Below are 21,846 nucleotides of genomic sequence, written 5' to 3'. Positions count from 1 at the left end.
TCATAACCTGTTCCTCTGCTCCTAGGTATCATAACCTGTTCCTCTGCCCCACCAGGTATCTGGAGGAGCCAGCAGTGATCACAGCGTTCACAGGGAAGCAGACAGGGAAGAATGTGGTGCAGGTAGCCTGTGGGAGCACCTACAGCGCTGCTATCACAGCTGATGGAGAGCTGTACACCTGGGGCAGGGGTAACTACGGACGGCTGGGACACGGTGAGACCTCTCACCTGTTTCTCCTGGTCACACTACTGGACTAGACCTAACCACTACTGGACTAGACCTAACCACTACTGGACTAGACCTAACCACTACTGGACTAGACCTAACCACTACTGGACTAGACCTAACCACTACTGGACTAGACCTAACCACTACTGGACTAGACCTAACCACTACTGGACTAGACCTAACCACTACTGGACTAGACCTAACTACTACTGGATTAGACCTAACTACTACTGGACTAGACCTGGACTAGACCTAACCGCTACTGGACTAGACCTAACCGCTACTGGACTAGACCTAACCGCTACTGGACTAGACCTAACCACTACTGGACTAGACCTAACCACTACTGGACTAGACCTAACCACTACTGGACTAGACCTAACCACTACTGGACTAGACCTAACTACTACTGGATTAGACCTAACTACTACTGGACTAGACCTGGACTAGACCTAACCGCTACTGGACTAGACCTAACCACTACCGGACTAGACCTAACCACTACTGGACTAGACCTAACCACTACTGGACTAGACCTAACTACTACTGGACTATACCTAACCACTACTGGACTAGACCTAACCACTACTGGACTAGACCTAACCACTACTGGACTAGACCTAACCACTACTGGACTAGACCTAACCACTACTGGACTAGACCTAACCACTACTGGACTAGACCTAACCACTACTGGACTAGACCTAACTACTACTGGATTAGACCTAACTACTACTGGACTAGACCTGGACTAGACCTAACCGCTACTGGACTAGACCTAACCACTACCGGACTAGACCTAACCACTACTGGACTAGACCTAACCACTACTGGACTAGACCTAACTACTACTGGACTAGACCTAACCACTACTGGACTAGACCTAACCACTACTGGACTAGACCTAACCACTACTGGACTAGACCTAACCACTACTGGACTAGACCTAACCACTACTGGACTAGACCTAACCACTACTGGACTAGACCTAACCACTACTGGACTAGACCTAACCGCTACTGGACTAGACCTGGACTAGACCTAACCACTACCGGACTAGACCTAACCACTACTGGACTAGACCTGGACTAGACCTAACCAATACTGGACTAGACCTGGACTAGACCTAACCGCTACTGGACTAGACCTAACCACTACTGGACTAGACCTAACCACTACCGGACTAGACCTAACCACTACCGGACTAGACCTAACCACTACCGGACTAGACCTAACCACTACTGGACTAGACCTAACCACTACTGGACTAGACCTAACCACTACTGGACTAGACCTAACCACTACTGGACTAGACCTAACCACTACTGGACTAGACCTAACCACTACTGGACTAGACCTAACCGCTACTGGACTAGACCTAACCGCTACTGGACTAGACCTAACCGCTACTGGACTAGACTTGGACTAGACCTAACCACTACCGGACTAGACCTAACTACTACTGGACTAGACCTGGACTAGACCTAACCGCTACTGGACTAGACCTGGACTAGACCTAACCGCTACTGGACTAGACCTAACCACTACCGGACTAGACCTAACCACTACCGGACTAGACCTAACCACTACCGGACTAGACCTAACTACTACTGGACTAGACCTAACTACTACTGGACTAGACCTAACCACTACTGGACTAGACCTAACCACTACTGGACTATACCTAACCACTACTGGACTAGACCTTACCACTACTGGACTAGACCTAACCACTACCGGACTAGACCTAACCACTACCGGACTAGACCTAACCACTACCGGACTAGACCTAACCACTACTGGACTAGACCTAACCACTACTGGACTAGACCTAACTACTACTGGACTAGACCTAACTACTACTGGACTAGACCTGGACTAGACCTAACCGCTACTGGACTAGACCTGGACTAGATCTAACCACTACTGGACTAGACCTAACCACTACCGGACTAGACCTAACCACTACTGGACTAGACCTAACCACTACTGGACTAGACCTAACCACTACCGGACTAGACCTAACCACTACCGGACTAGACCTAACCACTACCGGACTAGACCTAACCACTACCGGACTAGACCTAACCACTACTGGACTAGACCTGGACTAGACCTAACCACTACCGGACTAGACCTGGACTACACCTATCCACTACTGGACTAGACCTAACCACTACTGGACTAGACCTAACCACTACTGGACTAGACCTAACCACTACTGGACTAGACCTAACCACTACTGGACTAGACCTAACCACTACTGGACTATACCGAACCACTACTGGACTAGACCTAACCACTACTGGACTAGACCTAACCACTACCGGACTAGACCTAACCACTACCGGACTAGACCTAACCACTACTGGACTAGACCTAACCGCTACCGGACTAGACCTAACCACTACTGGACTAGACCTGGACTAGACCTAACCGCTACTGGACTAGACCTAACCACTACCGGACTAGACCTAACCACTACCGGACTAGACCTAACCACTACCGGACTAGACCTAACCACTACCGGACCGAACCTAACCACTACTCGACTAGACCTGGACTAGACCTAACCGCTACTGGACTAGACCTAACTACTACCGGACTAGACCTAAACACTACTGGATTAGACCTAACTACTACCTGACTAGACCTAAACACTACTGGACTAGACCTAACCACTACCGGACTAGACCTAAACACTACTGGACTAGACCTGGACTAGACCTAACCGCTACCGGACTAGACCTAACCACTACTGGACTAGACCTAACCACTACTGGACTAGACCTAACCACTACCGGACTAGACCTAAACACTACTGGACTAGACCTAACTACTACCGGACTAGACCTAAACACTACTGGACTAGACCTAACCACTACCGGACTAGACCTAACCACTACTCGACTAGACCTGGACTAGACCTAACTACTACCGGACTAGACCTAAACACTACTGGACTAGACCTAACCACTACCGGACTAGACCTAACCACTACTCGACTAGACCTGGACTAGACCTAACCGCTACTGGACTAGACCTAACTACTACCGGACTAGACCTAAACACTACTGGACTAGACCTAAACACTACTGGACTAGACCTAAACACTACTGGACTAGACTTAAACACTACTGGACTATACCTAACCACTACTGGACTAGACCTAACCACTACCGGACTAGACCTAACCACTACTCGACTAGACCTGGACTAGACCTAACTACTACCGGACTAGACCTAAACACTACTGGACTAGACCTAAACACTACTGGACTAGACCTAACCACTACCGGACTAGACCTAAACACTACTGGACTAGACCTAAACACTACTGGACTAGACCTAAACACTACTGGACTAGACCTAAACACTACTGGACTAGACCTAAACACTACTGGACTAGACCTAACCACTACTGGACTAGACCTAACCACTACTGGACTAGACCTAACCACTACTGGACGAGACCTAACCACTACTGGACTAGACCTAACCACTACTGGACTAGACCTAACCACTACTGGACTAGACCTCACCACTACTGGACTAGACCTAACCACTACTGGACTAGACCTAAACACTACTGGACTAGACCTGGACTAGACCTAACCACTACCGGACTAGACCTAACCACTACTGGACTAGACCTGGACTAGACCTAACCACTACTGGACTAGACCTAAACACTACTGGACTAGACCTAACCACTACCGGACTAGACCTAACCACTACTGGACTAGACCTAACCACTACTGGACTAGACCTAACCACTACTGGACTATACCGAACCACTACTGGACTAGACCTAACCACTACTGGACTAGACCTAACCACTACCGGACTAGACCTAACCACTACCGGACTAGACCTAACCACTACTGGACTAGACCTAACCGCTACCGGACTAGACCTAACCACTACTGGACTAGACCTAACCACTACCGGACTAGACCTAACCACTACCGGACTAGACCTAACCACTACCGGACTAGACCTAACCACTACCGGACCGAACCTAACCACTACTCGACTAGACCTGGACTAGACCTAACCGCTACTGGACTAGACCTAACTACTACCGGACTAGACCTAAACACTACTGGATTAGACCTAACTACTACCTGACTAGACCTAAACACTACTGGACTAGACCTAACCACTACCGGACTAGACCTAAACACTACTGGACTAGACCTGGACTAGACCTAACCGCTACCGGACTAGACCTAACCACTACTGGACTAGACCTAACCACTACTGGACTAGACCTAACCACTACCGGACTAGACCTAAACACTTCTGGACTAGACCTAACTACTACCGGACTAGACCTAAACACTACTGGACTAGACCTAACCACTACCGGACTAGACCTAACCACTACTCGACTAGACCTGGACTAGACCTAACTACTACCGGACTAGACCTAAACACTACTGGACTAGACCTAACCACTACCGGACTAGACCTAACCACTACTCGACTAGACCTGGACTAGACCTAACCGCTACTGGACTAGACCTAACTACTACCGGACTAGACCTAAACACTACTGGACTAGACCTAAACACTACTGGACTAGACCTAAACACTACTGGACTAGACCTAAACACTACTGGACTATACCTAACCACTACTGGACTAGACCTAACCACTACCGGACTAGACCTAACCACTACTCGACTAGACCTGGACTAGACCTAACCGCTACTGGACTAGACCTAACTACTACCGGACTAGACCTAAACACTACTGGACTAGACCTAAACACTACTGGACTAGACCTAACCACTACCGGACTAGACCTAAACACTACTGGACTAGACCTAAACACTACTGGACTAGACCTAAACACTACTGGACTAGACCTAAACACTACTGGACTAGACCTAAACACTACTGGACTAGACCTAACCACTACTGGACTAGACCTAACCACTACTGGACTAGACCTAACCACTACTGGACTAGACCTAACCACTACTCGACGAGACCTAACCACTACCGGACTAGACCTAACCACTACTGGACTAGACCTAACCACTACTGGACTAGACCTCACCACTACTGGACTAGACCTAACCACTACTGGACTAGACCTAAACACTACTGGACTAGACCTGGACTAGACCTAACCACTACCGGACTAGACCTAACCACTACTGGACTAGACCTGGACTAGACCTAACCACTACTGGACTAGACCTAAACACTACTGGACTAGACCTAACCACTACCGGACTAGACCTAAACACTACTGGACTAGACCTAACCACTACCGGACTAGACCTAAACACTACTGGACTAGACCTAACCACTACTGGACTAGACCTAACCACTACTGGACTAGACCTAACCACTACTGGACTAGATCTAACTACTACTGGACTAGACCTAACCACTACTGGACTAGACCTAACCACTACTGGACTAGACCTAAACACTACTGGACTAGACCTAACCACTACTGGACTAGACCTAACCACTACTGGACTAGACCTAACCATTACTGGACTAGACCTAAACACTACTGGACTAGACCTAACCACTACTGGACTAGACCTAAACACTACTGGACTAGACCTAACCACTACTGGACTAGACCTAACCACTACTGGACTAGACCTAAACACTACTGGACTAGACCTAAACACTACTGGACTAGACCTAACCACTACTGGACTAGACCTAACCACTACTGGACTAGACCTAACCACTACTGGACTAGACCTAACCACTACTGGACTAGACCTAACTACTACTGGACTAGACCTAACCATTCAGAGCTTCTCTTTAAACTCTGACTTTATCATGAGGACAAGCATAGCTTTCTGTTCCCTATCAGGATATTAAAGATCAGCTAATGTCTTGCTGTATTAGAATGATGTCTTTGAGTCTGGGCTTTTTGACTGACCATGTTGTCTCTGTAGGGTCCAGTGAAGACCAGACTATTCCCATGCTGGTGACCGCTCTAAAGGGACTGAAGGTGCTGGATGTGGCCTGTGGCAGTGGAGACGCACAGACCCTGGCTGTCACAGAGAACGGTGAGAGGAGAGAGACAGGGGACCGAGACACTAGGATCAATTACTATGGAACACAGGGGACCGAGACACTAGGATCAATTTACTATGAAACACAGGGGACTGAGACACTAGGATCAATTACTATGGAACACTGGGGACTGAGACACTAGGATCAATTTACTATGGAACACTGGGGACCGAGACACTAGGATCAATTACTATGGAACACTGGGGACTGAGACACTAGGATCAATTTACTATGGAACACTGGGGACCGAGACACTAGGATCAATTTACTATGGAACACTGGGGACTGAGACACTAGGATCAATTTACTATGGAACACTGGGGACCGAGACACTAGGATCAATTACTATGGAACACTGGGGACTGAGACACTAGGATCAATTTACTATGGAACACTGGGGACTGAGACACTAGGATCAATTTACTATGGAACACTGGGGACTGAGACACTAGGATCAATTTACTATGGAATACAGGGGACTGAGACACTAGGATCAATTACTATGGAACACTGGGGACTGAGACACTAGGATCAATTACTATGGAACACTGGGGACCGAGACACTAGGATCAATTACTATGGAACACTGGGGACTGAGACACTAGGATCAATTTACTATGGAATACAGGGGACTGAGACACTAGGATCAATTACTATGGAACACTGGGGACTGAGACACTAGGATCAATTACTATGGAACACTGGGGACTGAGACACTAGGATCAATTTACTATGGAACACTGGGGACCGAGACACTAGGATCAATTACTATGGAACACTGGGGACTGAGACACTAGGATCAATTTACTATGGAACACTGGGGACTGAGACACTAGGATCAATTTACTATGGAACACTGGGGACCGAGACACTAGGATCAATTACTATGGAACACTGGGGACTGAGACACTAGGATCAATTTACTATGGAACACTGGGGACTGAGACACTAGGATCAATTTACTATGGAACACTGGGGACTGAGACACTAGGATCAATTTACTATGGAATACAGGGGACTGAGACACTAGGATCAATTACTATGGAACACTGGGGACTGAGACACTAGGATCAATTACTATGGAACACTGGGGACCGAGACACTAGGATCAATTACTATGGAACACTGGGGACTGAGACACTAGGATCAATTTACTATGGAATACAGGGGACTGAGACACTAGGATCAATTACTATGGAACACTGGGGACTGAGACACTAGGATCAATTACTATGGAATATTTTCTGGGCCTCATCCTTCACTTCACTCATATATGTTAATTCATGTGTAACACTTTTTGATTTAAAGTTGTAAGACCGAGTATTTGCCTCTAGTAGAAAGTAATTTCCCTGTAGTAGACAAGAGTATTTCCTCACAACTTGAAGGTGTCAAACTTTTTCCATATTTCACCCCATTGTAATGTTCGCTCCTTGCCTCTCTCCCTTCAGGCCAGGTGTGGTCGTGGGGGGATGGGGACTATGGGAAGCTGGGTCGTGGAGGCAGCGACGGCTGTAAGACCCCGAAGCTGGTGGAGAAGCTTCAGGACCTGGATATAGTGAAGGTGTGCTGTGGGAGTCAGTTCTCTGTAGCACAGACCAAGGATGGTCAGGTGTACACCTGGGGGAAGGGAGACAACCAGCGCCTCGGCCACGGCACCGAGGAACATGTCCGTTACCCCAAACTGCTGGACAGTCTACAAGGTTAGTAGCCTTTCGGCTCAGTAAACCAAAGCTTTACAACATGCTGTTGTTTACTGAATTCCAGTGGGGAGGATTCCTAGTTGGAGATTCCCCATTCCATCCTGATTCCAGGGTTAGGGTTAAGGGTTAAGGGTTAGGGGTTAAGGGTTAGGGTTAAGGGTTAGGGTTAAGGGTTAAGGGTTAGGGTTAAGGGTTGGGGGTTAGGCTTAGGGTTAAGGGTTAGGGTTAAGGGTTAGGGGTTAAGGGTTAGGGTTAACCCTAACCCAACCAGGTGTTTATGGAATGTTGAACAGTATGGTGTTAAATGGTCAAAATGGGGGACTGATGAGTTCTAAACTTGACATATTGTTAATTATCAGGTATTGGACGAATTGAGTGCCATAGTCTAGTTTCTACACCAGAAGTTAATGATGATTCATCACTCCATAGAATGCGTTTCCACTGCTCCAGAGTCCAATGGCGGTGAGCTTACACCACTCCAGCCGACGCTTGGCATTGCGCATAGTTATCTTAGGCTTGTGTGCGGCTGCTCTGCCATGGAAACCCATTTCATGAAGCTCCAGACTAACAGTTCTTGTTCTGACGTTGCTTCCAGGGGCAGTTTTGAACTCAGTAGTGAGTGTTGCAACCGAGGACAGACGATTTTTACGCTCTACGTGCTTCAGCACTTTGCGATCCCATTCTGTGAGGTTGTGTGGCCTACCACTTGGTGGTCTCGTTCTGTGAGGTTGTGTGGCCTACCACTTGGTGGTCTCGTTCTGTGAGGTTGTGTAGCCTACCACTCGGTGGTCCCGTTCTGTGAGGTTGTGTGGCCTACCACTCGACCGTTCCGTTCTGTGAGGTTGTGTGGCCTACCACTCGGCGGTCCCGTTCTGTGAGGATGTGTGGCCTACCACACGGTGGTTCTGTGAGGTTGTGTGGCCTACCACTCGGTGGTTCCGCTGTGTGGCCTACCACTCGGCGGTCCCGTTCTGTGAGGATGTGTGGCCTACCACACGGTGGTTCTGTGAGGTTGTGTGGCCTACCACACGGTGGTTCTGTGAGGTTGTGTGGCCTACCACACGGTGGTTCTGTGAGGTTGTGTGGCCTACCACTCGGTGGTCCCGCTGTGTGGCCTACCACTCGGCCGTTCCGTTCTGTGAGGTTGTGTGGCCTACCACTCGGCCATTCCGTTCTGTGAGGTTGTGTGGCCTACCACTCGGCGGTTCCGTTCTGTGAGGTTGTGTGGCCTACCACTCGGCGGTTCCGTTCTGTGAGGTTGTGTGGCCTACCACTCTGCGGTCCCGTTCTGTGAGGTTGTGTGGCCTACCACTCGGTGGTCCCGTTCTGTGAGGTTGTGTGGCTTACCACTCGGTGGTTCTGTTCTGTGAGGTTGTGTGGCCTACCACTCGGTGGTCTCGTTCTGTGAGGTTGTGTAGCCTACCCCTCGGTGGTCTCGTTCTGTGAGGTTGTGTAGCCTACCCCTCGGTGGTCTCGTTCTGTGAGGTTGTGTAGCCTACCCCTCGGTGGTCCCGTTCTGTGAGGTTGTGTAGCCTACCACTCGGTGGTCCCGTTCTGTGAGGTTGTGTAGCCTACCACTCGGTGGTCCCGTTCTGTGAGGTTGTTTAGCCTACCACTCTGTGGTCCCGTTCTGTGAGGTTGTGTGGCCTACCACTCGGCGGTTCCGTTCTGTGAGGTTGTGTGGCCTACCACTCTGCGGTCCCGTTCTGTGAGGTTGTGTGGCCTACCACTCGGTGGTCCCGTTCTGTGAGGTTGTGTGGCCTACCACTCGGCGGTCCCGTTCTGTGAGGTTGTGTGGCCTACCACTCGGCGGTCCCGTTCTGTGAGCTTCTGTGGCCTACCACTCGGCGGTCCCGTTCTGTGACCTTGTGTGGCCTACCACTCGGCGGTCTCGTTCTGTGAGCTTGTGTGGCCTACCACTCGGCGGTCCCATTCTGAGGTTGTGTAGCCTACCACTCGGTGGTCCCGTTCTGTGAGCTTGTGTGGCCTACCACTCGGTGGTCCCGTTCTGTGAGGTTGTGTAGCCTACCACTCGGTGGTCCCGTTCTGTGAGGATGTGTGGCCTACCACACGGTGGTTCTGTGAGGTTGTGTGGCCTACCACTCGGTGGTCCCGCTGTGTGGCCTACCACTCGGCCGTTCCGTTCTGTGAGGTTGTGTGGCCTGCCATTCCGTTCTGTGAGGTTGTGTGGCCTACCACTCGGCGTTTCCGTTCTGTGAGGTTGTGTGGCCTACCACTCGACAGTTCCGTTCTGTGAGGTTGTGTGGCCTATCACTCGGCGGTTCCGTTCTGTGAGGTTGTGTGGCCTACCACTCGGTGGTCCCGTTCTGTGAGGTTGTGTGGCTTACCACTCGGTGGTTCTATTCTGTGAGGTTGTGTGGCCTACCACTCGGTGGTCTCGTTCTGTGAGATTGTGTAGCCTACCACTCGGTGGTCCCGTTCTGTGAGGTTGTGTAGCCTACCACTCGGTGGTCCCGTTCTGTGAGGTTGTGTAGCCTACCACTCTGTGGTCCCGTTCTGTGAGCTTGTGTGGCCTACCACTCGGTGGTCCCGTTCTGTGAGGTTGTATTGCCTACCACTCGGTGGTCCCGTTCTGTGAGGTTGTATTGCCTACCACTCGGTGGTCCCGTTCTGTGAGGTTGTGTGGCCTACCACTCGGTGGTCCCGTTCTGTGAGGTTGTGTGGCCTACCACTCGGTGGTCCCGTTCTGTGAGGTTGTGTGGCTTACCACTCAGTGGTTCTATTCTGTGAGGTTGTGTGGCCTACCACTCGGTGGTCTCGTTCTGTGAGGTTGTGTAGCCTAACACTCGGTGGTCCCGTTCTGTGAGGTTGTGTAGCCTACCACTCGGTGGTCCCGTTCTGTGAGGTTGTGTAGCCTACCACTCGGTGGTCCCGTTCTGTGAGGTTGTGTGGCCTACCACTCTGCGGTCCCGTTCTGTGAGGTTGTGTGGCCTACCACTCGGTGGTCCCATTCTGAGGTTGTGTAGCCTACCACTCGGCGGTCCCGTTCTGTGAGCTTGTGTGGCCTACCACTCGGTGTTTCCGTTCTGTGAGGTTGTGTAGCCTACCACTCGGTGGTCCCGTTCTGTGAGGTTGTGTGGCCTACCACTCGGCGGTCCCATTCTGTGAGGATGTGTGGCCTACCACACGGTGGTTCTGTGAGGTTGTGTGGCCTACTACACGGTGGTTCTGTGAGGTTGTGTGGCCTACCACTCGGTGGTCCCGCTGTGTGGCCTACCACTCGCCGGTTCCGTTCTGTGAGGTTGTGTGGCCTACCACTCGGCGGTTCCGTTCTGTGAGGTTGTGTGGCCTACCACTCTGCGATCCCGTTCTGTGAGGTTGTGTGGCCTACCACTCGGCGGTCCCATTCTGAGGTTGTGTAGCCTACCACTCGGTGGTCCCGTTCTGTGAGCTTGTGTGGCCTACCACTCGGTGGTCCTGTTCTGTGAGGTTGTGTGGCCTACCACTCGGCGGTCCCATTCTGAGGTTGTGTAGCCTACCACTCGGTGGTCCCGTTCTGAGGTTGTGTAGCCTACCACTCGGTGGTCCCGTTCTGTGAGGTTGTATAGCCTACCACTCGGTGGTCCCGTTCTGTGAGGTTGTGTGGCCTACCACTCGGCGGTTCCGTTCTGTGAGGTTGTGTGGCCTACCACTCGCCGGTTCCGTTCTGTGAGGTTGTGCGGCCTACCACTCGGCGGTTCCGTTCTGTGAGGTTGTGTGGCCTACCACTCTGCGATCCCGTTCTGTGAGGTTGTGTGGCCTACCACTCGGCGGTCCCATTCTGAGGTTGTGTAGCCTACCACTCGGTGGTCCCGTTCTGTGAGCTTGTGTGGCCTACCACTCTGTGGTCCTGTTCTGTGAGGTTGTGTGGCCTACCACTCGGCGGTCCCATTCTGAGGTTGTGTAGCCTACCACTCGGTGGTCCCGTTCTATGAGCTTGTTTGGCCTACCACTCGGTGGTCCTGTTCTGTGAGGTTGTGTGGCCTACCACTCGGCGGTCCCATTCTGAGGTTGTGTAGCCTACCACTCGGTGGTCCCGTTCTGAGGTTGTGTAGCCTACCACTCGGTGGTCCCGTTCTGTGAGGTTGTATTGCCTACCACTCGGTGGTCCCGTTCTGTGAGGTTGTGTGGCAAGTCATTTGACGAACTGACTTGTTGGAAAGATGGCATGACGGTGCCACGTTGAAAGTCATTGAGCTCTTCAGTAATGCCTGGGGCGGCAGGGTAGCCTAGTGGTTAGAGCGTTGGACTAGTAACCGGAAGGTTGCGAGTTCAAACCCCCGAGCTGACAAGGTACAAATCTGTTGTTCTGCCCCTGAACAGGCAGTTAACCCACTGTTCCCAGGCCGTCATTGAAAATAAGAATTTGTTCTTAACTGACTTGCCTGGTTAAATAAAGGTAAAATAAAAAAAATAAAATAAATGCCATTCTACTGCCAATGTTTGTCTATGGAGATTGCTTGGCTGTGTGCTTGAATACATGCACCTGTCAGTAATGGGCGTGGCTGAAATGGCCAAATCCACTCATTTGAAAGCGTGACCACATACTTGTGGGTGTATATAGTGTATGTAATAAAAAATCTCATTTAAGTTTGGCTACATTTTCAGGCGGCTCTCATGTCAGCATTAGACTGGACACCTTCACTTTGACATGACAGGCTAGTTATTTATGTACCACTGTCCTGTTTAAAGGAGTCGTGGACTCTTATTTCCCCTGTCTCTTTGTCCTCTACCTCTAGGGAAGAAAGTGGTGGACATCGCGGTCGGCTCCACTCACTGTCTGGCGCTGACTGATGAAGGAGAGGTCCACAGCTGGGGCAGCAATGACAAGCTACAGCACTTTGATACTTTGTTCTCCAACAAGAAGCAGCCCAAGGCTCTGCCAGGCCTCAACTCCAAACACATAGTGGGCATCTCCTGTGGGCCAGGACAGGTGAGAGTTCAGATGTCTTTCACCTGTGGAACAATGTCATGGTTCGGTATACGGCATATAGAAACTACAAAGGATAACCTTTGCTGTTAAACTGGGATGGACAACTTTGATGGGGGATGGGGCCACACGTTGAAGGTGGGTTCAGGTCTGGGGAAGGGATACGGTAGGCGTCTCAGAGCATGGCAGGAACCCATAGAGGACAGCAGGTGGGTTCAGGTCTGGGGAAGGTATACGGTAGGCGTCTCAGAGCATGGCAGGAACCCACAGAGGACAGCAGGTGGGTTCCGGTCTGGGGAAGGGATACGGTAGGCGTCTCAGAGCATGGCAGGAACCCATAGAGGACAGCAGGTGGGTTCCGGTCTGGGGAAGGGATACGGTAGGCGTCTCAGAGCATGGCAGGAACCCATAGAGGACAGCAGGTGGGTTCAGGTCTGAGGAAGGGATACGGTAGGCATCTCAGAGCATGGCAGGAACCCATAGAGGACAGCAGGTGGGTTCAGGTCTGGGGTAGGGATACGGTAGGCGTCTCAGAGCATGGCAGGAACCCATAGAGGACAGCAGGTGGGTTCAGGTCTGGGGAAGGGATACGGTAGGCGTCTCAGAGCATGGCAGGAACCCATAGAGGACAGCAGGTGGGTTCAGGTCTGGGGAAGGGATACGGTAGGCGTCTCAGAGCATGGCAGGAACCCATAGAGGACAGCAGGTGGGTTCAGGTCTAGGGAAGGGATACGATAGGCGTCTCAGAGCATGGCAGGAACCCATAGAGGACAGCAGGTGGGTTCAGGTCTGAGGAAGGGATACGGTAGGCGTCTCAGAGCATGGCAGGAACCCATAGAGGACAGCAGGTGGGTTCAGGTCTGGGGAAGGGATACGGTAGGTGTCTCAGAGCATGGCAGGAACCCATAGAGGACAGCAGGTGGGTTCAGGTCTGGGGAAGGGATACGGTAGACATCTCAGAGCATGGCAGGAACCCATAGAGGACAGCAGGTGGGTTCAGGTCTGGGGAAGGGATACGGTAGGCGTCTCAGAGCATGGCAGGAACCCATAGAGGACAGCAGGTGGGTTCAGGTCTAGGGAAGGGATACGGTAGGCGTCTCAGAGCATGGCAGGAACCCATAGAGGACAGCAGGTGGGTTCAGGTCTGGGGAAGGGATACGGTAGGTGTCTCAGAGCATGGCAGGAACCCATAGAGGACAGCAGGTGGGTTCAGGTCTGGGGAAGGGATACGGTAGACGTCTCAGAGCATGGCAGGAACCCATAGAGGACAGCAGGTGGGTTCAGGTCTGGGGAAGGGATACGGTAGGTGTCTCAGAGCATGGCAGGAACCCATAGAGGACAGCAGGTGGGTTCAGGTCTGGGGAAGGGATACGGTAGGCGTCTCAGAGCATGGCAGGAACCCATAGATTCTGAAGAACAGAGTTAAAGAGAAGGAGGGGTATAAAAGGATGCAGAAAACACAGATTACAGGGAGATCTGCTCAGGTCTACACATGTGTATTGGGTGTTGGGGCCAGGGGTTGATTTGGGGATCCAGGGATAAGCTCTTTCTTTATTTGTCTTCGATTCCTCACGTTCTCCTGGTCTGTGGGGCAGCGCGTGGCCCTCCTGGTCTGTGGGGCAGCGCAGGGCCCTCCTGGTCTGTGGGGCAGCGCGTGGCCCTCCTGGTCTGTGGGGCAGCGCGTGGCCCTCCTGGTCTGTGGGGCAGCGCAGGGCCCTCCTGGTCTGTGGGGCAGCGCGTGGCCCTCCTGGTCTGTGGGGCAGCGCTTGGCCCTCCTGGTCTGTGGGGCAGCGCGTGGCCCTTCTATTATCTGACCATTGTTTTAATGGTTGACACTGACCCCTGTCTGTTTTCTGCTGGTCTTGTGTCCATAGAGCTTTGCGTGGTCGTCCTGTTCAGAGTGGTCTGTGGGGCAGCGCGTGCCCTTCGTAGTGGACGTGTGCCCTGTGACCTTTGAGCAGCTGGATCTGCTCTTGCGGCAGGTGAGCGAGGGCATGGACGGCTCTTCTGATTGGCCCCCGTCGCAGGAGAAGGAGTGCATGGTGGTTGCCTCCCTTAACCTGCTCAGGCTACAGGTAAGGAGGCTTTTCACAGTCTAAAACACCGCAATATGAGATTATTTCTAGATTGTCCTGGATGACTTGATGTGTCTGCTATGAAAATTGTCTTCCAAAAAGTGTTTCAAATGTTTTTCTCCAAACTGGAGAAGGTGTAGTCTGATGTTTTTATGTCTGTAGCTCCATGCAGCCATCAGTAACCAGATGGACCCTGAGGAGTTGGGTTTGGGTCTGGGCAGCGGGCTGCTCAACAACCTGAAGCAGACCGTGGTGACGCTAGCCTCCAACGCTGGAGTCCTCAACACCGTCCAGGCAGCTGCCCAGGCCGTGCTACAGAGTGGTTGGTCAGTGCTGCTCCCTACTGCAGAGGAGAGGGCCAGGGCTCTGTCCTCACTACTACCCAACACAGGTCAGTTTGCCTCTTAGCAGACACTATTATCTGAAGCAACTTAATGTACAGTGCATGTTTTGGTATGTGTATGATCCTTGAGGGAATTAAACCCACAACCTTGAATTGTCTAGTGGGGTAAGCAGAAAACAATTGTTGCTGGAGTATTTTAGTGTGTTTTGAGTTGCTCAGTGGTTTTTCTCTCTCTGTCCTCAGCATCTGGTAACGAGATGAGCGTTAGTCCTGGACGTCGCTTCATGATCGACCTGTTGGTCAGCAGTCTGATGGCGGACGGAGGGCTGGAGTCTGCTCTCAATGCTGCCATCACAGCTGAGCTACAGGTTGGTCACAGACAGCTGTTTGTCACTGAGTAGGGGAAACCTGGGCTTGTGTCCCAAATGGTTCCCTATTTAGTGCCCTACTTTTCACCACGGTCCCTAGGGCTCTGGTCTAAAGTAGTGTACTATGTAGGGAATAGGGCTCTGGTCTAAAGTAGTGTACTATATAGGGAATAGGGCTCTGGTCTAAAGTAGTGCACTATATAGGGAATAGGGCTCTGGTCTAAAGTAGTATACCATATAGGGAATAGGGCTCTGGTCTAAATTAGTGTACTATATAGGGAATAGGGCTCTGGTCAAACGTAGTGCACTATATAGGGAATAGGGCTCTGGTCTAAAGTAGTGTACTATGTAGGGAATAGGGCTCTGGTCTAAAGTAGTGTACTATGTAGGGAATAGGGCTCTGGTCTAAAGTAGTGTACTATATAGGGAATAGGGCTCTGGTCTAAAGTAGTGTACTATATAGGGAATAGGGCTCTGGTCTAAAGTAGTGCACTATATAGGGAATAGGGCTCTGGTCTAAAGTAGTGCACTATATAGGGAATAAGGCTCTGGTCTAAAGTAGTATACCATATAGGGAATAGGGCTCTGGTCTAAAGTAGTGTACTATATAGGGAATAGGGCTCTAGTCTAAAGTAGTGTACTATATAGGGAATAGGGCTCTGGTCTAAAGTAGTGTACTATATAGGGAATAGGGCTCTGGTCAAACGTAGTGCACTATATAGGGAATAGGGCTCTGGTCTAAAGTAGTGTACTATGTAGGGAATAGGGCTCTGGTCTAAAGTAGTGTACTATATAGGGAATAGGGCTCTGGTCTAAAGTAGTGTACTATGTAGGGAATAGGGCTCTGGTCTAAAGTAGTGCACTATATAGGGAATAGGGCTCTGGTCTAAAGTAGTGTACTATATAGGTGAATAGGGCTCTGGTCTAAAGTAGTGTACTATATAGGGAATAGGGCTCTCGTCTAAAGTAGTGTACTATATAGGGAATAGGGCTCTGGTCTAAAGTAGTACCACTATATAGGGAATATGGCTCTTGTCTAAAGTAGTGTACTATATAGGGACTAGGGAGCCATTTGGGTCACACACTCAGTGTTTAATGCTCTGAACACAGCCATCATAGCTGTGGGATTAAAGTGGGATTAAAATGTATTTAATTGTCATATTTTGTCAACTATCTAAACAAAATAAAATCTTTGAATGACCTTTGACAGTTATAACAGATGTGAGTCTTCCTGGTTAAGTCTCTAAGAGCTTTACACACCAGGATTGTACAATATTTGCACATTTAATTTTTTTAATTGTTCAAGCTCTGTCAAGTTGTTTGTTGATCATGGCTAGACAGACATGTTCAAGTCCGGTCCAAACGGTAACTGGGCCACTCAGGAACCTTCAATGTTGTCTCGGTAACAACTCCAGTGTAGACTTGCCATAACAAAGGAGTTGAATACTTAGTGACTCAACACATTTCAGCTTTACATTTTTCATGTCTAAAAACATAATTCCACTTTGATGTTATGGGGTATTTGTGTGTGTGTGTGTGTGTGTGTGTGTGTGTAGGCCAGTGACACAATCTAAATTTAATTAATGTACATTTCTGTCTGTAAACACAACCAAATGGGTGTGAATCAGGCACTGTACAGTAAGTTCATGCAATGCCAACAAAAATGTACATATGACTCAATTATGGAAAAGTTGTCACTTTCAAGCCGACACAGAGGATTTAATACCTACTTGCTGCAACACGTAATTTATTCACCAATAATAATGATAACCGATATGATTGGCTTTATTAAAGATGAGAAAATAGAAAATACTATAAAATAGATTCTACTTTATCAAAAGGGCGCCAATCATTTTGGACCTGGTTATACATTAAAATCTCTTTCCTCTCCAATTGTACAGCAGTCTTACAAATTCTATGCATTTTTATGTATGTCTTTTTGTCTCTGTGTGTTTTTATACTGGTGACAAATCCAAGTTGATTAAATTCTAATGATCCGTTATCCACTAGGACATAGAGGCAAAGAAGGAGGCCCAGAAAGAGAAGGAGGTCGATGAGCAGGAGGCCAATGCCTCCACCATGCTGCGTTGCCGCACCACCCTGGACAAAGACCTCATCAACACCGGGATATACGAGTCCGCTGGGAAACAGAGCCTTCCTCTGGTCCAGCTCGTACAGCAGCTACTGAGGTGGGCAGTTAACACTGGACTGAGCTGTACATTTATCTTTGGGGAAGGATCAGAATCAAAAACCAGCAGCATACCACCCTGCATACCACCCTACATACCACCCTGCATACCACCCTGCATACCACCCTGCATACCACCCTGCATACCACCCTGCATACCACCCTGCATACCACCCTGCATACCACTGCTGACTTGCTTCTGAAGCTAAGCTGGGTTGGTCCTGGTCGGCAGCATACCACCCAGCATACCACTGCTGGCTTGCTTCTGAAGCTAAGCAGGGTTGGTCCTGGTCGGCAGCATACCACCCTGCCTACCACTGCTGACTTGCTTCTGAAGCTAAGCAGCGTTGGTCCTGGTCAGTTCCTGGATGGGAGACCAGATGCTGCTGGAAGTGGTGTTGGAGGGCCAGTAGGAGGCACTCTTTCCTCTGGTCGGCAGTGATTGGGGACACTGTGTAGGGTGCCGTCTTTAGGATGGGACGTTAAACGGGTGTCCTGACTCTCAGAGGTCATTAAAGATCCCATGGCACTTATCGTAAGAGTAGGGGGTGTTAACCCCGGTGTCCTGGCTAACTTCCCAATCTGGCCCTCAAACCATCACGGTCACCTAATAATCCCCAGTTTACAATTGGCTCATTCATCCCCCTCCTCTCCCCTGTAACTATTCCCCAGGTTGTTGCTGCAAATGAGAATGTGTTCTCAGTCAACTTACCTGGTAAAATAACGGATAAATACATAAATAATAATGCTTACCCTGACAAGGACCCCACTTCCATCGATCCCTTGTATTCTTTGTGGGTGTCCCACGTATAGGAGTCTCCTTGCGGGGTTTTACATCTCGCCAAATGTGGGGAATATTGTACAGAATGAACGTATTGTTTTGATCCCTCAGGAACATGGCCTCTCAGACCATCGTTAGACTGAAGGACGTGGCCCGGAGGATATCTAGCGGGGTCGACACGGAGCACGTTAGTAAAGAACGCTCGGCCTCCCTCGACCTGTTGCTGCGCTTCCAGAGGCTGCTGGTCAGTAAACTCTACCTGGGGGTCAACGGCACCGAAAACACCAACGGATACAGTGAGTCGTCACAGTCCTCCTTTGGGGTTTGAACCTTTAAGCGTTTTAACTAAATTTGTATCCTTAACTATAAGAAAAATTCCTACAAAATGTAAATCACAGTGGAATTATGACAAAACACATTGTTTGTTTGTAAGGGATGTACCATGTGACCCAGTAGGACAGGTTTACTGCTGAACCATCTGTAAGGGATGCACCATGTGACCCAGTAGGACAGGTTTACTGCTGAACAGTCTGTAAGGGATGCACCATGTGACCCAGTAGGACAGGTTTACTGCTGAACCGTCTGTAAGAGATGCAACGTGAGACCCAGTAGGACAGGTTTACTGCTGAACTGTCTGTAAGGGATGTACCATGTGACCCAGTAGGACAGGTTTACTGCTGAACCGTCTGTAAGGGATGTACCATGTGACCCAGTAGGACAGGTTAACTGCTGAACCGTCTGTAAGGGATGCACCATGTGACCCAGTAGGACAGGTTTACTGCTGAACTGTCTGTAAGGGATGTACCATGTGACCCAGTAGGACAGGTTTACTGCTGAACCGTCTGTGAGTCCTCATTATGCAGGTTTATCAGATACAGTGAGTCCTCATTATGCAGGTTTATCAGATACAGTGAGTCCTCATTATGCAGGTCTAACAGATACAGTGAGTCCTCATTATGCAGGTTTAACAGATACAGTGAGTCCTCATTATGCAGGTTTAACAGATACAGTGAGTCCTCATTATGCAGGTTTAACAGATACAGTGAGTCCTCATTATGCAGGTCTAACAGATACAGTGAGTCCTCATTATGCAGGTTTAACAGATACAGTGAGTCCTCATTATGCAGGTTTAACAGATACAGTGAGTCCTCATTATGCAGGCTGTGTTAGCTAATCCAAGTTTATAATTTTAAAAGGCTAATTGATCATTAGAAAATCCTTATGTTAGCACATCTGATAATGGTTGTTCTGATTTAAAGAAGCAATAAAACTGGCCTTCTTTAGACTAGTTGAGTATCTGGAGCATCAGCATTTCTGGGTTTGATTACAGGCTCAAAATGGTTAGAAACAAATAACTTTCTTCTGAAACTCGTCAGTCTATTCTTGTTCTAAGAAATGAAGGTTATTCCATGCGAGAAATTACCAGGAAACTGAAGATCTCTATGTACGCTGTGTACGACTCCCTTCACAGAACAGCGCAAACTGTCTCTAACCAGAATAGATAGAGGAGTGGGAGGCCCCGGTGCACAACTGAGCAAGAGGACAGGTACATTAGAGGGTCTAATTTGAGAAACAGACGCCTCACAAGTCCTCAACTGGCAGCTTCATTAAATAGTACCCGTAACACACCAGACTCAACAAACTCTGCCAAGAAGGCCAGCACCTTAGAGTCGCCTCTTCACTGTTGACGTTGAGACTGGTGGTTTGTGGGTACTATTTAATGAATCTGCTGTTATCCATTCGTGTTTTTATATGTTTTTAATATCTGTAAGTCAACCAATGATATCAGGTTTCCCCCGGCCATGATTACAGACACCCGTGTGTATCCTTTGACCCGATATAAACTAGTGACTCGCCGTGTTTATCATTATACCCTGATGAAGACAGCTTGTCTGTCCAAACGTTGGTTCATAGGTTATTAAATGACCTGAGCTCCTAGAGTGATGCTCTCCTTTTATATTTTTCTAGTGTTCTACTCCGCGAGCTAAACAGGTGTAGGTTTCCTTCGCCTCCACATTATTGATATTTATTGCCCATATTTCCTTCCTTGCAGATCCAGAGCTGCTGGGTGTGGGGTCCCTGTTGAAGAAGTACATCGCCCTACTGTGTACTCACATTGGAGACATCCTCCCTGTGGCTACCAGCATAGCCTTCACCGGACACAGACACTTCAATGAAGTGTCTCGGGTCATCGAGGGTGACCTCACTGGTTAGTAGTACTCTGGTTAATCTAAGTCTGCCAGGCTGTACTCAGACCAGGGTTCGGATCAATTTAGGAATGAAACTGAAATTACAATTCCTTCCAATTTACTTTCTGAATTGACCAACCCTGACCTGTTTTTGAGGTGGTATGATGTGAGAATGTTATATTTCTACCCATCGGGGTAACAGGTGAACAAGGGTCTGTTTTTCCTCTTGGCCTGTAGGTGTTCTCCTCCCTGAGCTGGTGGTGTCCATAGTGTTGCTGCTGACCATGGACGCTGGCCTGATGCAGGAGACCGGCTCCATCCCTCTGCTGACTGGACTGCTGGAGCACCTGGACCGCTTCAACCACCTGGCGCCTGGACACGAGAGGGACGACAACGAAGACCTGGCCTGGCCCGGCATCATGGGTACAGAGCCTCCTGGGGGGGGAGGTCAGGGGACCAGGGTTGAAGAGTGGGGAATGACTGGTGAATTTAAACCTAGACTGGAGCATTTGGTAGGTTAAATGTGGAGCGTTTCAGTATGTTAGAATGTAACTAGTTGTGTGAGCTGGGTTAGAGTTTAGTTGTGGTTAGAATGTAACTAGTTGTGGGTTAGAGGTTAGTTGTGGTTAGAATGTAACTAGTTGTGGGTTAGAGTTTAGTTGTGGTTAGAATGTAACTAGTTGTGGGTTAGAGGTTAGTTGTGGTTAGAATGTAACTAGTTGTGTGAGGTGGGTTAGGGGTTAGTTGTGGTTAGAATGTAACTAGTTGTGTTAGGGGTTAGTTGTGGTTAGAATGTAACTAGTTGTGAGAGGTGGGTTAGGTGTTAGTTGTGGTTAGAATGTAACTAGTTGTGTGAGCTGGGTTAGAGGTTAGTTGTGGTTAGAATGTAACTAGCTGTGGGTTAGAGGTTAGTTGTGGTTAGAATGTAACTAGTTGTGAGAGGTGGGTTAGGGGTTAGTTGTGGTTAGAATGTAACTAGTTGTGGGT

At 49.4% G+C, this 21,846-nt stretch overlaps 1 protein-coding gene across 8 annotated transcripts in view; it reads left to right on the top strand.

Moving 5' to 3' along the window:
* The window catches only part of LOC139409593 (HECT and RLD domain containing E3 ubiquitin protein ligase 2), a 217,678-nt gene that overhangs the window by 49,907 nt on the left and 145,925 nt on the right, over window positions 1-21,846 (top strand). For all 8 annotated transcript variants that reach the window (XR_011634432.1, XM_071154987.1, XM_071154989.1 and 5 more), the window contains exons 13-23: window positions 56-213; window positions 6,165-6,278; window positions 7,734-7,985; window positions 12,725-12,918; window positions 14,790-14,990; window positions 15,153-15,381; window positions 15,577-15,701; window positions 17,712-17,890; window positions 18,782-18,966; window positions 20,724-20,879; window positions 21,097-21,282. Coding sequence is in view for 7 of the 8 variants with exons in the window: in XM_071154987.1 (XP_071011088.1) it covers window positions 56-213; window positions 6,165-6,278; window positions 7,734-7,985; window positions 12,725-12,918; window positions 14,790-14,990; window positions 15,153-15,381; window positions 15,577-15,701; window positions 17,712-17,890; window positions 18,782-18,966; window positions 20,724-20,879; window positions 21,097-21,282 (1,979 nt within the window). In the remaining variant the exon portion in view is untranslated. The remainder of the gene's footprint in view (window positions 1-55; window positions 214-6,164; window positions 6,279-7,733; window positions 7,986-12,724; window positions 12,919-14,789; window positions 14,991-15,152; window positions 15,382-15,576; window positions 15,702-17,711; window positions 17,891-18,781; window positions 18,967-20,723; window positions 20,880-21,096; window positions 21,283-21,846) is intronic.

Source organism: Oncorhynchus clarkii, chromosome 5, assembly GCF_045791955.1.
Source record: "Oncorhynchus clarkii lewisi isolate Uvic-CL-2024 chromosome 5, UVic_Ocla_1.0, whole genome shotgun sequence".
NCBI classification, from domain to species: Eukaryota; Metazoa; Chordata; class Actinopteri; order Salmoniformes; family Salmonidae; genus Oncorhynchus; species Oncorhynchus clarkii.
This window is presented reverse-complemented; position numbering and strand designations above follow the sequence as displayed.